At 34.7% G+C, this 16,057-nt stretch overlaps 3 protein-coding genes across 3 annotated transcripts; 2 read left to right on the top strand and 1 right to left on the bottom strand.

Annotated features, from left to right (window-relative positions):
- The first annotated feature begins 582 nt into the window (after positions 1-582).
- Positions 583-12,221, top strand: LOC145322620 (protein N-terminal asparagine amidohydrolase-like). The gene is made up of 7 exons (XM_080164768.1): positions 583-847; positions 1,176-1,284; positions 1,576-1,853; positions 2,263-2,438; positions 11,363-11,469; positions 11,718-11,827; positions 12,077-12,221. The coding sequence occupies exons 1-7, from the start codon at positions 711-713 to the stop codon at positions 12,195-12,197; spliced, it is 1,038 nt and encodes a 345-aa protein (XP_080020894.1). The 5' UTR covers positions 583-710; the 3' UTR covers positions 12,198-12,221.
- Positions 2,698-5,101, bottom strand: LOC145322613 (uncharacterized). The gene is made up of 2 exons (XM_080164762.1): positions 4,781-5,101; positions 2,698-4,340 (listed from the first exon to the last, which is right to left on the bottom strand). The coding sequence occupies exons 1-2, from the start codon at positions 4,870-4,872 to the stop codon at positions 3,041-3,043; spliced, it is 1,392 nt and encodes a 463-aa protein (XP_080020888.1). The 5' UTR covers positions 4,873-5,101; the 3' UTR covers positions 2,698-3,040.
- Positions 12,222-12,747: 526 nt separating the features above from the next.
- LOC145322621 (serine-arginine protein 55-like) lies at positions 12,748-15,820 on the top strand. Its single transcript, XM_080164769.1, has 7 exons — positions 12,748-12,884; positions 13,317-13,388; positions 13,675-13,750; positions 14,158-14,234; positions 14,563-14,659; positions 15,020-15,121; positions 15,475-15,820. The coding sequence occupies exons 1-7, from the start codon at positions 12,811-12,813 to the stop codon at positions 15,643-15,645; spliced, it is 669 nt and encodes a 222-aa protein (XP_080020895.1). The 5' UTR covers positions 12,748-12,810; the 3' UTR covers positions 15,646-15,820.
- Positions 15,821-16,057: the final 237 nt, after the last annotated feature.

Genomic DNA, 16,057 nt, shown 5'->3' with positions numbered 1-16,057 from the left:
CCGACGTATATCATGTTTTTTTTTATGTAAAGATGGATATAATAGCAACAGACAAAAGATATTATTAAATTACTACCTACCTAGGTACAAAAAAAATATTTTTTTTTCTGAACCCAAAGTTGAACATATATAATCATGCATTAAAATCATACATATTACTAAACTAAACTTTGAAAATCAAGAAAATTTAATCACAAAATCATAAAAATGACATCCATGTTGATAAAATCGGCCCCTGCGCGCATCTCATGTATGAAATGCCGAGTTCAATGTTTTTGTTTTGTTTTGTAACACAATGTCGTCGTCTTTATAATAATCCGCGGTATTTGCGCTTTGCTAATATTTCTCTGTATATTTTTCCCTTTTTCACTTTATAATTTTCTCTTCAAATAAGCTTGTTATTAAGCTTTAAATTTTATGTTTTATTAAATATAAAATTTATTTATTTACTTACAAACTAAAAATAATTATATTTTGTCTTTAATCAACATTTTTTTGATATACAATGTATTTATTTGTTAAGGAAATATTAGTGTAATAGAATTTGCCCTGTAAAGTTTATTTTGGTTAAAATATTTCATCACAAAAATTATGAAATTGCAAAAGTTAACATAACAATAGTACTTTATTTAAGGAAACAACTATTATAAATTATATAGTATATATGATTAATTAACTAAAGTATTAAATGACCTTAGATTTTTACAGACATGGTATTAAAGATTAATAATGAACTTATTGAAGATTTTTCTTCTTTTGAGGACTTGCTAAACAATTATCCAGACCTAGCTGAAACTTCCATTAATTGGAAAAATTCTGAGATAAAAACAGTTTATAAACATGACAGGTGAGATAACTCCTTGATTTTTCTATTATACTCAATTATATAGCATAAGTTCGTTAAAAAGAACAAAACTTAGGTAAATCATACATATCTTAATGAATAACTTGAATTAAATGGGTTATTCCCATTTAATATATTTCGCCAGATAATATCTCTCTACAGCTATCCAATCTTTACACCATCTCAATTCGAATGGTTGTTTAGCGTAGTGTAGTAATTAGGACTTGGTATTACCCTATTTGGACATGTTTCAGTGTATGTATTTCAAATTTTACTTTGTTTTGGCTAGATCTGGGCTCTGCCATCATGTCAAAATCATATATCATTATAGGTTTGTGTACATTGGACAAAGAGAAATGGGAATTCTTGATACCAGCGACCAGAATGTTAACGTCATTGGAAGTGAAGATGCGACTACTTGTCATATTGTTATCTTAAAGGTAAATTGAAAAAAACGTTATTTATGATGTAAATTGTCATATATGGCTTAGTTTCACTTAATTCAATTGATGTTTAGATAGTAAAGGGGAATCCACTTACCTTAATTATCCTTGACCGTCAGACCTGGCGTTGAATAAAAAAGCCTTACCTAAAGTATGAGTTTATGTGAGTTGATATAATGAATCATTATATCCTCAGGTCAATTTATGTAAAATTACCATATTTATTGAATTTTAGTATTTAGATCCTTTTATACGTTGATTTAAAAGTAAATTGATTGCTTGTTTCAGAACCTTACAACCCAAAGCTATGGAATTATACACATAGACTCCCATCGTGAAAACCAGTTGGAAAAACTTGTCTTGGCTATGGTACAAAATTACAAAACTGACAGTGAGACGTCACAAAACAATCTCAACACAAAATTTGAAGTTTATATTGTTGGTGGGTACAATGATGAAAAGGATACCTCTCGCCAAATAACAAGAACTGTGATGAATTACATGATTTCTGAACAAACAAAATTATTTCATTTAAAATTAGCCTGTGCAGGCTTTATTAATACTAGGTTAATTTACTCTACAATATCAATTAAAATGAAAGATATTAAGAAAAAGACTAAAAGTTTACCTAATGCACCTGCAGTAAAATTAGAAACTTTACTTTTTGATATTAATTGCATGCTATATTGTTTTGTTTTATTTTCTGTGAACTTTACTACAATTTAAAAAGGCACCCATTTTTGTTAACCTACTAACATGTAATTTCCTCTTAAAATTTTTGATAATATTTTAAACTTAATTCTATATAATACCCTTTTACAGTAGGATTACTATATTTCTTAATCATTAAAATACCTTCAATACCCCTTTTGTTATTTAGTTGATTTTAACCTAGCATGTTTTCAAGGCTAATGATGATCAATGTAAAACATTAAATTTCTTATCAGTATTTGTAGGAGAAAATTATTAACCTAGGACAGTAGAAAATTTGGAGAATGAAATCCTAAACTATCCAGCGCCAATACACTATGGAGTCGCGGTGAATGGAAAGTCAGGGCTGATTTTTCCTGCCAAGTTTATAAGTCACGCCCCTGATAAGGATATCAGGATGTTAAAATCAAATGTTGTCCTTGTTTACAATAGTAAAGAAGGTAAGATCAAAATCATATTTAATTCTAAGGATTTAAACTAAATTTTTTTTTGATTTTTCATTTTGATAGTTACTTTTAAATTAGGTATTATTATGATATGAGAATAACCCGCGATCGTGATGATAGGTTCGAATCTCGGTCCGACAACGCGTCATAACTAAAAGACGTTAGAAATGTTCCCTACTGGTGCTATGTCAGATTAAAAGTTAGAGTAGGAAGAATGCCTTGGCCAAAAACAGGCGCAAGTCATTATGTTAAACAAGGTTAAAACCATGTATATTTGGAAATGCGTGCTAGGTAAGTTATGGAGTAACTACGCAACCTATGTCTGTCATTTTCTAGGCATTGTGACATACTGAAATAGTGTAAACATAATTTAAAACCTCCATCCTAAATCTGTAATGATGGACAACATGATAAGAATAGATTAAAACACAGAACCAAGCTGCATCTTATTTTATTGACATAGACAAGATATAAACATGAATATAGAATAATCATTATAATAAAATAAGCTGCGGATAACTGGAGAGTAGGACAATTGATGAGCAGGCAAACATCCTGTAATAAACATAAGTTTAATATTACTTATGCTTTGTCTCTTACTTGTGTTTCCTTTTCTCTTTCTTGGCCTTCCTTCTCTCTTTCTTTGACAAGCGCAGCGCCTCCAACTCTTCCTTCAGCTGGAGATTTTCATGATGAAGTCCGTCTTTGACACGGAACAGTTTATCGTAGGCTGACTGCTCCCAGGACGCGGCTTCACGGAGTTTTCTGACCTCTAGCTTAAGATGATTGATCTCAGCCTCCCTTTCAGTGTCCCTGCTTTCCTTGAGGAGGTCCATTTCCAATTTGAGCGACTCAAAGTCGATACTCAAACGTGTCAGGTCAGTGCACTTTTGCTGATACATTCCAGCAATGCGGCTCGTTACTCTCTCCGCCTCGCGCTCACGGACAAAGTCCTGCTGTCTCCCCTTGTTGCTTCCCTTCGACACTCTCTGCAACAATCTCTCTAGGAGTCCTAGGGAGTTTGGGCTACGGGCTCCGTTGGGTCTGGCGCCACTCACAAGGCTCTCACTGCGCTCCCTACTGATTGTACGGTGCGACGATCTCCTCAGTGGTGCTTTCCTCGACGTGCTGCGTGCGCGCCTGCTATGAAGCATCCCCCTGCTCTTGAGAACGCTGACCATGAAGGGGTCATTGGCGTATTCTCTAGTCATAGAGACAGGGAGTGGTAGCGGCAGCGGCGCCAACACCTTCTGCTTCGGCCTCCTCGGGTGTTGATACGCATGGATGTGGTGCCTCTGTATCCAGTCCAGCAGGATCTGCTCGGCCATCTCTGTCGGCTTCCTCCCCAACGACTTCTTGGTGTGGAACTCGGCATAGGCGGCTGCGAACGTGGCTAGGGCGCCGTCCTGGACGGTGAGAAAGCATTTGTGCAGAGACAGGGATTGCTCACCTGTCTCTTGCGTCACACGCCTTATCTCATTGTTCAGGTCGCCAAGACTAGCCCAATGACGTTCGAAATCTGCACAGAATCTCCCTGTAGAGAAGGTGACTCTGTGCCGGCCCGATGCGACAGCTACCTCGGTTAGCGCCTTCACGGCGTTCACCAGGTTCTCCTCCGACTCCTCCATGAAGAAGTTGGTTATGACGTCATACGTGACGTACATGGGCCGCTCCTCGGACTCAAGCATGTCAATGTTGGCCTCCAGGAATTGTTCCAACGTCTCTTCGCCGGTCTGCTTGAAGACGATGTCGACCTTCGTGGTGAAGGGCTCCAGCAGATAATCCGCCACATGAAGATGGATGGGCTTCGCGGCCTCCTCCTCCAGGCTCTTCCTCTTCTCCCCCCGGGCGGTCTCAATGGCGTCACGGGCGAGGCTATCAGCTCTTTGCGACATTCTAAAATTTGGAAAAAAAATTAGTTTATCTTTGTTTGTAAATATAAACTTATTTGTCGTTTCGGGGAAAAAAACGTTACATATTATATTTTGGAGAAATTTGGAAATCTCTTAGTTTACTGTTTGATTTTTACACATTTGAAAAGTATTATATAGAAGGAAAAAGGAAAATTCGTATGCATTTTTAAATTATTTTTGGTAAATTGTCGGCGAAAGAGCTTTGGAAAGCAAGAGGTTGTTTGTTAAGTCAACGATTTTAATTAATTTTTATGTTTGAATACACTATGTACATATAAAAAACATATTTATAACTAGAATTATAAAACATATGTAAATATATCGATTTTCTGAAACTAAATTGAGAACAAAAATGCGCGGTTTTGGAAATAAAATATTCGGCAAATCGCATTTTTTTATAAAACATTTGGATAAAATATCTACCTTGAAAGTCTTGAAAACAAGCTTAAATTATCAGGTGGGCGTGTGCAGGATGAGATATCCGAGACAGATGCTTTTATTTGATTTAAGCACATATCTTATCACTTTTTACCCACAAAAAATTACCAATAGGGTTTTTACACATACGTTCAGTTCCGTTTCCTCGAGATGACTACGGCCATGCGCGAAAAAGCGGGGAATGCCGCTGATTGTGTTTTTCTTGTGGGGTTGCGTAGTCGTTACTGTTTGTTGTGAACCTTTTAGCTCAACTTCCGGTAAAATGTGTCTACTACTCGACTTCTAGACGTAGTAATTGGATATGTGAAGTCGTCTTTGATTTTAATAAATACATTTGGAGTAAGGATTTTTGGGAATAATGAATTTTTATACTTTAGATTGGAAATTTTTAATATATTAAACCGAAATTATATCTTTCTCATGAAATATTTAATATATTTTTGAAAAGAAAGTGTGTTTTTTATAAATTTGGGTATTTTTTATTTGTAAAAGACAGAAAACAGAAATAAATGAATGATAAAAAAAATATTGTTTGTAAAAAAAAATTGTTTGAAAAAATTTTGTTTGTAAAGACAAACAATTATTTGAAAATTTAGCAAATTTTCTTGATAGCCCTGATGTATTCAGGGCTGATTTTTCCTGTTTGTAAAATGACCATGATCTTGCTTGGGTTCACGCCCTTCTTGGTAAGGACGTCTGCGGCTTGTAGCTCTCCTGGAACCCAGACTAGCTCTTCTATCTCCTTGTCTTTCAGCCATTGTTTGACCATTCCAATCTCTCTTCTTAATCTTCTCTCTCCTACATCTGTGGCACTGTGAATTGCTACATTAGCGTCTTGGTTGTCAATGATGGCAGTGATTGGAAAGTTGTATTTGTTTCCTAGAATCTCTTGTAGAAACCATCTGGTGGCTATGGCTGCATCGATACCTGTTGTAAGGCTCATGGTTTCTGCTGCTAGAGTAGAGTTGGTAACTCTTTGGATCTTGTTAGATTTCCACTCAATTGGAGCACAATCTCCTGTTTTTGTGTTGACAATGAACATTATGTAACCTTGTGCACTGTCAACTCCATTGTTGAGGTTACCAAAGCTTGCATCGGTGAATATCCATATTTCTGCCTCTTTCAGATCCTTGATGTCTGCTATTCTGACTCTTGACACATCCTTCATCTTTATCAGAGTTTTCCTTGCAGCTTTCAAATCAGCAACCGTGCCTCCTTGCATCTTTGTGGATGCTTCAATTAGCTCAAAAGCTAAGTCAGGTCTTGTTGCCCTTACTGTCCAGTTTATGGCTCCAGTCATTTGTCTGATCAGTGTCAGCTCTTCTGATGTCATGCTTTCAGAGGTTTGACTGAGACGCTTTGCTTCAATCTTTGGTACAGTTACCCCTTCCACATACTTTTCTTGATCTAAGGTAATACCCCTATCATCTTGTTTCAGCATGAAACCAGTGTACATGAATGAATCACTTTCTGATTTTCCAATCTGGAAAGCACTCAATACTTTGTTGAGTATCACATCATTGAAGTATTCTGTTCCACAGTGAATAAAATCATCCACGTGAATTCCAATCAGTCCTTCTAGTCCTCCACTACTATTTTGCAGAAAGAAAAGACCTGAATCATATATTGATTTCTTGAATCCCAGTTTTTCCAGGTTGTTCTTTACTTTCTCATACCACTTCTTGCTTGCATCTCTGAGTCCATACAGACATTTCTTTAGTCTCCATAGTTTCTTTGCCAGTTTTGCTTCCTTTGGAGGCTTCACCAGTACAATTCTGTCTAGTTCATTGCCTTGTAAAAAGGCAGATTTCACATCACTGGCACTGATCTTCCATTTGTTTGCTGCTGCAATCGCAAGAATGATTCTCAAGGTGTGTTTGTGCATAGTGGGAGATTCCTTCGGTACATCTTGTAGTTCTTGAAATCCTTTTGCTGTGAGCCTTGCTCTTAGCTCTTCACCTTTCTTGGTTACCACCCACAATGTGGTGATGTACTCTTGACCTTCATCATCAATTATTTCATAAGTGTCAAACTCTTGAAGTTTATCCAGTTCCTTCTGTTTTGCTTCAAGTGCTTCTGGAGTGTTGGTTTCATCTTTTGCAACTAGAACTGCTAGGATCTCTTCATGTAGATTCTTGGCTGAGTTGTCTTCATTTTCTTGTCTCTCAACTCTTGCTTCTTCTACTTTTCTCAGCTCTATGTTCTCAACATCATCGCTTATTATTTGTCCATTCTCTAGAGCAAAGTTGTACCAGTTTGGGTACTTTCCTGTTCTTTTACCACTGCTTATCACCGTTGCGTTGTGCCATACCCCATCCATTTTTATTTGCACTTTTTCAGCTCTTTTCAGAATAGCAATTTGTTTGTTATTGGTTTTCTTAGCTGGTCTACCTGCTTTCTTCTTGTTGTTCTGAGGTTCAGGTATGTTCTCTTCTTCTGTTTCTTCAGTGCTCTCCTCCTGTGCAATTTCATCCTCATTGTTTGTTTGAGTATTGTCTTGTGGGGCTTGGTTTGTGATAATGGTAGTTTCTGTGACTTTTGTTGTTTGCTCATTATCTTGAGATTTCTGATTGTTGCTTTTGTTGACACTTTCAGTCTCGGCACTTTCAGCCTTGTCAGTTTCAGCTTCGGCACTTTCAGCCTTATTATCTTCGGATTTTATCTTCTCAGCCAGTTCTGGTTTGACTGGATGTAGTCTGTTTGCATGAACTTGACCAAAGTATCTTCCATGCCTTACACAGATTACTTTGCCGTCTTGATAGACAACCTTTGCTGGTCCTAGCCATTTATCATCTTTCTCTCTTCTGTAATATACATAATCTCCAGGATTGTAGTTGTGCTGTGCTGTTCTCATTTTTGTTCTGAGAGCTTGTTTGATCTTTTCACAGTTCTGTGACTTGATGAATGCTGTCCTGCATTCATGCATTGCTTTCAGTTGATCCTCAAGCGCTTTGCTGTGAGATTTGATCTCAATCACATTTGGTGGTTCATCAATGATGTTGGGGATGCTAGGTATTCTACCATACACTAGCTGAAAGGGTGAGAATCCATATACTGTTGATAAGGAGTTCTTTGCCACACAGGCCCAGGCTAGTGCTGTCTCCAAGTCCATGTCTGGAAAGTCCACCAGAATTCTCAGCAGTATGTTGTCCACTAGGTAGTGGTTTCTCTCACATAACCCATTACTCCATGGGCTATAGGCTGCTGTGGTATGGCATATTATATCCAGTTTGCTCATGGCTTCCATCATGATTGATCCAGTGAATTCATTTCCTTGATCTGTTATGATCTCACTTGGTTTTTGGAAATATCTTACCCAATGAGTCATAAAAGCTCTGACTACTTCTTCTGGCGTTTTGGCTTTGATAAATGTAGCTACTGTATATCTTGTAAAACAGTCAATCATATAAAGAATGGGTTTTCCTTTCCATATCTTTAAATCCATTGCTACACATTTGTTGAAATCATTAGCCAATGGCATTGCTACAGAAGGTCTGTCTGGTGATCTCTTTTTGAGTATACATCCTTCGCAACCATCAATGATTTTATCAATCATTTCATCAAAATGGTCATGCCATTTTTCTGCTCCCTTCAACAAATCTACAAATTTGGATTTGCTTCCATGACCAAATTGTCGGTGAAGCTTTTCCAACATTTGGTATTGTTGTCTGATCGTTGCTTGGTTAAGATCAATGAGCATGATTTGTTCCATTACTATAGAATCTTCATGGTCATCTTGCCCAAGTAGATTAATGATATAATGTCCGGCGCTGGTTGTGTGTAGCTTGATGGGTTTTCCATTAGCTGTTGCCGTGTCATTAATCAGATTGATTGCTATGCCCAGTTGTTTCATGTGCTCTTTGGACATAAGCAGTGGGATGTCTGAATCTATTATATCAATGCTTAGTTCATGTAGTTCATTGGCAATAATAACTGGAAGTTTGTAAATTCCCATTGAAACTAGTGATTGTTGGTTGCCGAATGTGAATGTCGTCTTACTCATGTGAGGGCCTGAGAGTAAGTGCTTGATGTGTTTGGGAATGGCTTGCATGTATATTTTAAGCCATTTCATGCCTGCTACACTGCTAGAACAGCATGTATCTAGTGCAGCGGCGTTTAACGCTTCGGCTGTGAATTTGGATAATTCATTTTTATCTTGAGTAAAGAAAATGTGTTTTTGGTTATTATCACTTTCTGTAATTTCAGCCTTTTCTATCTCTTTGAGAATGTGTTCCGGAATGTCGTCTTCCGTGTCTGAATTTTGTCCTTCAATGACGAACGCTTGTCTAAACCTGTTTTGATTTTGGATATTAGGCCTATTGCCTTGGTTATACGGACATTGTCTTTGTAAATGTTTGATGGACATGCAGTTTCTGCATTGTAAAATACGCCCCCTCTTATCTTTAGGGTTAGTTCCATCCTCTGATTTCTGGCTATAATTAGTAGCCCCATTTGTACTGTTGTTTGGATAATTGTTCTGTTTGTAGCTGTTATTAGTTGCGCTATTATTGCGACCGTTGTTTGGGTTAAAGCTGCTTTTATTATTTTGGAAATTTTTCTTTTTGGACCATGCTACAAACAGTTCTTCATGCTGTGCTAAAAATGCATCTGAGAGTTTTTCTGAGCTATTTTCATTTTTAAGCCCAAATACATTTGTTAGCATGTCGAACATTTTTGATTTGACGTTTTTGTACAAATTTTCGTCATCTGATAGATCAACTACTGAGTTGAGTAGTTCTATCTGTTGTACCGAGAGATTCGCGTTGTTCATTAAAAATCCGGCTTTAATGTCGCTTGATAGGGTTTTAAGCCCTGCATTTTCTGCTTTGGAAACAAGATATTCGAATTGTTTTGCATATTCCGAAAATTCTTGCCCTGCAGTTCTTTTATATTCTACTATCTCTCTTAGACATTGAAATTTTAAATGCTTGGACGGCTTACCTATGTGTGAGTCTAAGAACTCTATGATTAGATTTACGCTGTTTTTGTTTGCGGCTATTTCCGTCGGCCTATATTTTTGAAACAATTGGCGTTGGATGTTATCTCCAAAGCTGCTGTGTTCATTTTTAATACCGGCTAATAGTAACGCACCTCTTTTTGTCTTTGGGATGTCTGTTATCATATCCCATAGAATTACATTGTCTTTGTAATCTGAGTATAATGTAAAGTCCGACAGTTTTGGAGCTTCTGTCGTCACTTTTACCTCCGCCATTTTTGAGATTTCGGACGAGGTTTCGTGATTTTTGGAAAAGTTTTTATTTGAAAACGAGGTTTCGTGATTTTTGGAAAAATTTTTGTTTGAAAATTCAAATAATTCCTGAGCGTTTGTTACCTTTTTGTTTTTAAGGTTGAAGTTAAAAGCTGTGTTTAAAAACTTGCTTTTGCTTTTGGTATGACGGGGTTTGGTTATACCCATTAATTTTTGGAAATTTGCGCTACTTTTGTATATCTTTGTCCCTGCGGGATCTTATCTTGGTTTTTGGAAAAAAAATGCTACTTTTGGATATCTTTGTTCTTTATTTCCGTACGGGAGAAAAAAACACACATTGATTTAATATAATAATATATCTTTTTATTTTTCAAGATATTACTACAACAAAATAATAAATATTTGATAACACCAGCTACTACGAGCTTATACAGACAAGTTTTGAAAAAAAAACTTGATTTAATTTTTAAAATTACACCAGCCAACTACGGGCTTAAACAGAATATTTGGATATTTATATTTCACCAGCCTACTATGGGCTTAAACATATTATAAATATAATTCACCAGCCTACTACGGGCTTAAACATTTTATTATGTAATTATTTCAGTATGCCTTTCCTTGCTTTGAAAAGCTTGTTACACCGATCTCTACGGATCTAATTTTGAATATACTAATTAACAGAGTAAGGTTTAGTTTTTCCATAACTTTCCGTAGATCTTTTCTTTGAAAAAAAAAACTAGCTACTGCTACTATTGTTAAACAAGGTTAAAACCATGTATATTTGGAAATGCGTGCTAGGTAAGTTATGGAGTAACTACGCAACCTATGTCTGTAATTTTCTAGGCATTGTGACATACTGAAATAGTGTAAACATAATTTAAAACCTCCATCCTAAATCTGTAATGATGGACAACATGATAAGAATAGATTAAAACACAGAACCAAGCTGCATCTTATTTTATTGACATAGACAAGATATAAACATGAATATAGAATAATCATTATAATAAAATAAGCTGCGGATAACTGGAGAGTAGGACAATTGATGAGCAGGCAAACATCCTGTAATAAACATAAGTTTAATACATTACCATGCACAGGGATTGGTTTTCTGGTGGGTGTTAGTTATCCTAGGCGATTGAGAACGTTCAACTTCAATTCAAAATGCACATTGCATAGTATGTTCAAAGGTGACATGGAGAGGACTTGTACCCGAAGCGTCACCAAGCCCCAAGTCATCATCATTATGATAAGAGAATAAATAGGAGAATAAAAATATACTAAAATTGTTTAGCACTATCCTATATCTACTATTGAACCCTTGTTTGAAATAAATCATTTGTTATGAATTTCAGGAAGGATATGTGTACCTGTATTTGACTATGATAGCTGCAGCTCTGCTAAGCTCTGGATTCAAGTCAACGATGACATTATATTAAACAATCTCTCTACTAGTCCAAAGGTTAATTAAGATTTGTTTCTATTGTCTTACTTTTTAATCACGTTTAAATCAAATTAGGATTTAAAAGATGATTTAAAGTGGCTGGTTATTACTTGGCTTAGTGCCTAGTAACCTTAAAGCTTTCTATTGTCCTGTTTTAGGTATAGTTTACTGCTTTTTTTTATCTAAAATATTGTTAGCTAGATGTTGCGTATTGACATATTTGTTATATTCTACGACAAATTAAACCTGCTTTTTTCTCCATTTAGGTGGAACCAAGTCATTTCTGTGATGATATGAGAAATATGTTTAAAAGGATGGTAACGGATCCTGATCCACACGAAACATTGTTTAAAAACAACAGTGATAGATATTACAGGTTAGAATTTAAAAGAACAGGGGGCTCGTAATCAGTTTACATTTGGCAACATCAGATTGTATAAGGAAAGATATTAATATATCTAGCGTTGATTTCTTTGTAAATAATGAATTTTTACCCTGAAAACTATTTTAAAAAATCTAACGAACAAGCTGATAGCCGTTACTTAATCACATTTAGTTTAATTTTTTCTAATTTAAACAATGAACAAGGAAATCTCCTTACTAACGTTTGTATCTTCTATTTTAGTCTAAACAATGAAACGCTGGACTGGGAGCTTGACAACCCAGAACTGTATGGATCAAATCATACCAAAGACAAGCAGCAATTTAGTCTCACAGATTTTATCAGAACTGCCAAGAAAATATGATCAAACAAAATTTATTCTATTTTTTTTATTTTTTAGCTTACACATTCCAAATACACAAAAACTTTTAAAAAAGAAAGAGATCTAGTACCTCAATAGTCACTTGTATTGATAATTTTTAAAAGATACCTATAGGTACATTTTATTTATTTTTTTTTGCAATTCCAAAAAATCTAGTTTTTTTTATGAAAAAAAAAATAATAAAATACAAAAAAATATTGTATCCAATTTTATATGTCAAATTTACAAATGAGATAGTGATGATAGTAATGATTCACTTTTAACAGTAATTGCAAATTGAATATTTTTTTATAACTTCTTCATAAAAATACGAAAGGCAGCATTTTTTAACTGAAGAACTATTTTGGTTTAACTTTTCTGTCAATTAAGGATTTCCTACAATTTTTGAGAGTTTTAGCACAGTAGGTATTATCTTAGAGTATTGGAAGAATAGTTTTTTTAGATTAAATTTCCATTTCTTGTATAAAATTAACTTTCATAGTTATTTAAAATCTACTGTTTGCACAAAATCTTGAAGAATTTATTACTTTTGCAGAAACTTATGTTAATTGCATTTAATCTCCCCGTTAATGTATGAGGTAGTTAATCACACAAAATGGACGTTTCCAGAGTTTTCATTGGAAATCTACCAGATGGATGTTCAATCAGAGACGTGGAAAAGTTTTTCAAGTAAATACCTATTTTAAAGCAGCAGGATATTTGTCTGTCTGTGTGTTTGTACCTAAGGATCTTGCTAACAGCTGGACTTATAACTTTCCTGTAGTGGAGCTTTTTACAGGTCCAGAGAAGGTTTATAACTATTTCTGGGTAGGAATGGGGGGGGGGGGGGGATACATAAATCCTCCCTAGAGAAATCGCCCTAGGATAAGTCCCCCCCCCCCTTCCAAAATTTTATGATCTTATCCGTTTAGATCTAAATTAGAAAACAAGGGTCAAGTATAAAAAACCTAAATGTCTTATGTCACAAATGGCATACTTAATGAAAGATTCCCATATTGCAATCAATAACTGGTTTCAATGTTTAGCTTTTAACAATTTAAAAATTGTAGGTAATGAAATGTATCCTAAAATTTTTCCAAACTAATACATTTTTATTTGCAGGGGTTATGGTAAAATAAGAAGTGTTATCCTTAAATCTACAAAATATGGATTTGTAGACTTTTACAAACATGAGTAAGTTTACTTATTTTAATTTCTACTACTTCCATGTAGAGACACTGTAATGAGATAGAGGAGGAAGGAGTAGTATTGGTGAGAGAGATCCCCACATAAATTTTCATCTTGCTATCTTAAACAGCTGACGAGAGATTCATTCGCATTTAGCGTTACGGACTGACAGACTGACGAATGGAAATCAAAGTAAGTTTTACAGTGGTTTGCAACTATCAAAGATATATATCAGTGTTTATTATCGCTTTTTATTCCCTTAATTTCTCTTTTAATTCATTTAAAAATCTAGGGATGCAAGTAAAGCTGTTATTGAACTGGATGGACAGAAATTAAACGGAAACAGAATACCTGTAGAACATGGAAAGGTAATATCTTTTTTTCCAACTGTTGAGAAAAAGGATGTTGGAATGTAACCTACTTTTATTGAATCTTAATTTGTTGGTGCAAACCTTTAGTGTAACATTGAACCTTATCGTCTTAGAAATGAATATTACAAAAAGAAAGTAAAAAGGATAATTATACCAAATACATTAAAGTGTGTGTGTGTGTGTGTGTAGCCATTATTTCTTAGTAATTGGACCTAAGTAGACCAAATACATTTCAATAGGGTAAAAATCGCCATGTTTAAAATGGACTTAAGGACTGGTAATGACAAATAATTACGATAGGGTTATTCTGACATGCCTATATCATTTACAAGACCTATCCGTTACGGATGAACCTACCCTTAATACAGAAAAGCTTCGCCTTTGCAAATTATGTTGTTATTTAGGGTGTTAGAAAAGCCAAATCAGGTGAGCAGGCAAGGTGGACATCTAAATATGGAACAATGGCAAGAACAGATTACAGGTACAGATCATAACCATGCATTGCACAGTTTCGACTTCTGGGCAAATGTCAAAAAATATGGTTGGTATGGCAAAATAGTTTATATGAATAGGTCTCACCCTCAGTTTAAAATATCGACATAAAATTCTTAGTGGTAAAATATAACTATTACACGTTAAATGAATATTGCAAGTAGCTTATTGTTGCTGTGCTACTTCTAGATATAATTTAGATTGTTAGTTGAGAATCTCAGTAGCAGTATAACCTGGCAGGATCTGAAGGATATTATACGCAACCATGGACTTATGGTTAGCTTATTATTGCTGCGCTACTTAGGAATATAATTTAGATTGTTAGTTGAGAATCTGAGTAGCAGTATAACCTGGCAGGATCTGAAGGATATTATGCGCAAACATGGACAGGTCACATATGCTCAAGCCCATAAGGTAATATTTTTACTTTACTGCTTGTAATTGTTATTATTTGTAAATTACTCTATCCGCCTTCACCAAAATATAACTTACTTTGCTGTTGGATGGTCATGTAGTTTTAAAGAATTCCACATTACAAAAAATTATATTTTAAGTCTATATTAGTTAGCAGTTGATTGCTTTTAGTTACAAAAGTTTTAGTCACCCTATTCTAGTTTTATGATATTTTACTTCAATTTTAAGAAAAAAGCATTTTTTTTTTCAAGATTTAACTTAACTCAAAGCACATCTTAGCATTAGATGAATTTAGGTGTCTTTGTTTATTTTATAGCTGCGCAACATGTGCACATAATCGTCATTTTTATTATCTTTCAGGAGAAGAAAAGAGAGGGTCTAGTTGAATTTTCCTGTGAAGAAGATCTGCACCGCGCCTACCAGAGAATCAATGGAGAAATAATCAATGGACGAAGAATTCAGGAATATTCCCTTAGATATTTACATATTAGTCAGGGACCCCCAATGATGAAAAATTAGATAAAAATTATTGGTTGAAAAGTTTGGACGATTACTAACTATTCCAAATTTGGTTCAAATTCTCAAAGTTTTTGGGCCAACGAATAAGGTATTCCCATCTCTTGTTGATAAAAACAAGTTGATTCTGTTTATGGGATGATTCATAATTCTAGTGTTTTATTCGACATTAATGTAGATTTAAATACTAATTTCAAAAGCCTTTTTTTGTAGGACGGGCCCATTCTTGAAACTACCCTTTTTTTCAAGATTAAAATAGTAAGGACTCTTAAAAGTTAAAGGATTATTTTATGTTTCAGTGCACAAAATTGTTCGAGCCTCGACCAAGGTCAAGGTCATGGTCTCGCTGCGAGGTCACTGAAAGGTCGAGGTCAGAAGCAAGGTCTGTTAGTCCAGAAGGATCAACCTTGAAAGAATTGTCAGATGAAAATAAAAACGAGGAACATGAAAAAGAAGTAGAACATGATTGATAAGTAGAAAGTAAATGGCCTAATTAAAAGTGAGAAATAACTGCAAAAATAGTTATTTGATGAATTATACTTGGTTATGATCAGTAAATTTTGAAATGGTTTTAATATCGTATCTTTATGTTTTTAGGAATTTAAAAATCTGGCTGTGAATAAAAGTATTATCTATATTTTCAGATATTAGAATGCAAGTATGATAAAGAAAATTTTAGGTTAATGTCATTAGATTTTGAAATATACAAATTACCTTAAGCAAGAATCGTAATTCTAATAAGATTTATATAAAATTTTCGAGAAAGATAAATTTTCCATCTAAATTTCTTAGTATGAACTTAAAAAAATGGTTCGTATACTTTTAAAGCCATCTCTAAGCAAGAAAGATACGTTAAAAATTATTTTTTGTTGATTATTCATC

The sequence above is a fragment of the Acartia tonsa genome, chromosome 6, assembly GCF_053477335.1.
Source record: "Acartia tonsa isolate MP-2025a chromosome 6, ASM5347733v1, whole genome shotgun sequence".
Lineage (NCBI taxonomy): Eukaryota > Metazoa > Arthropoda > Copepoda > Calanoida > Acartiidae > Acartia > Acartia tonsa.
This window is presented reverse-complemented; position numbering and strand designations above follow the sequence as displayed.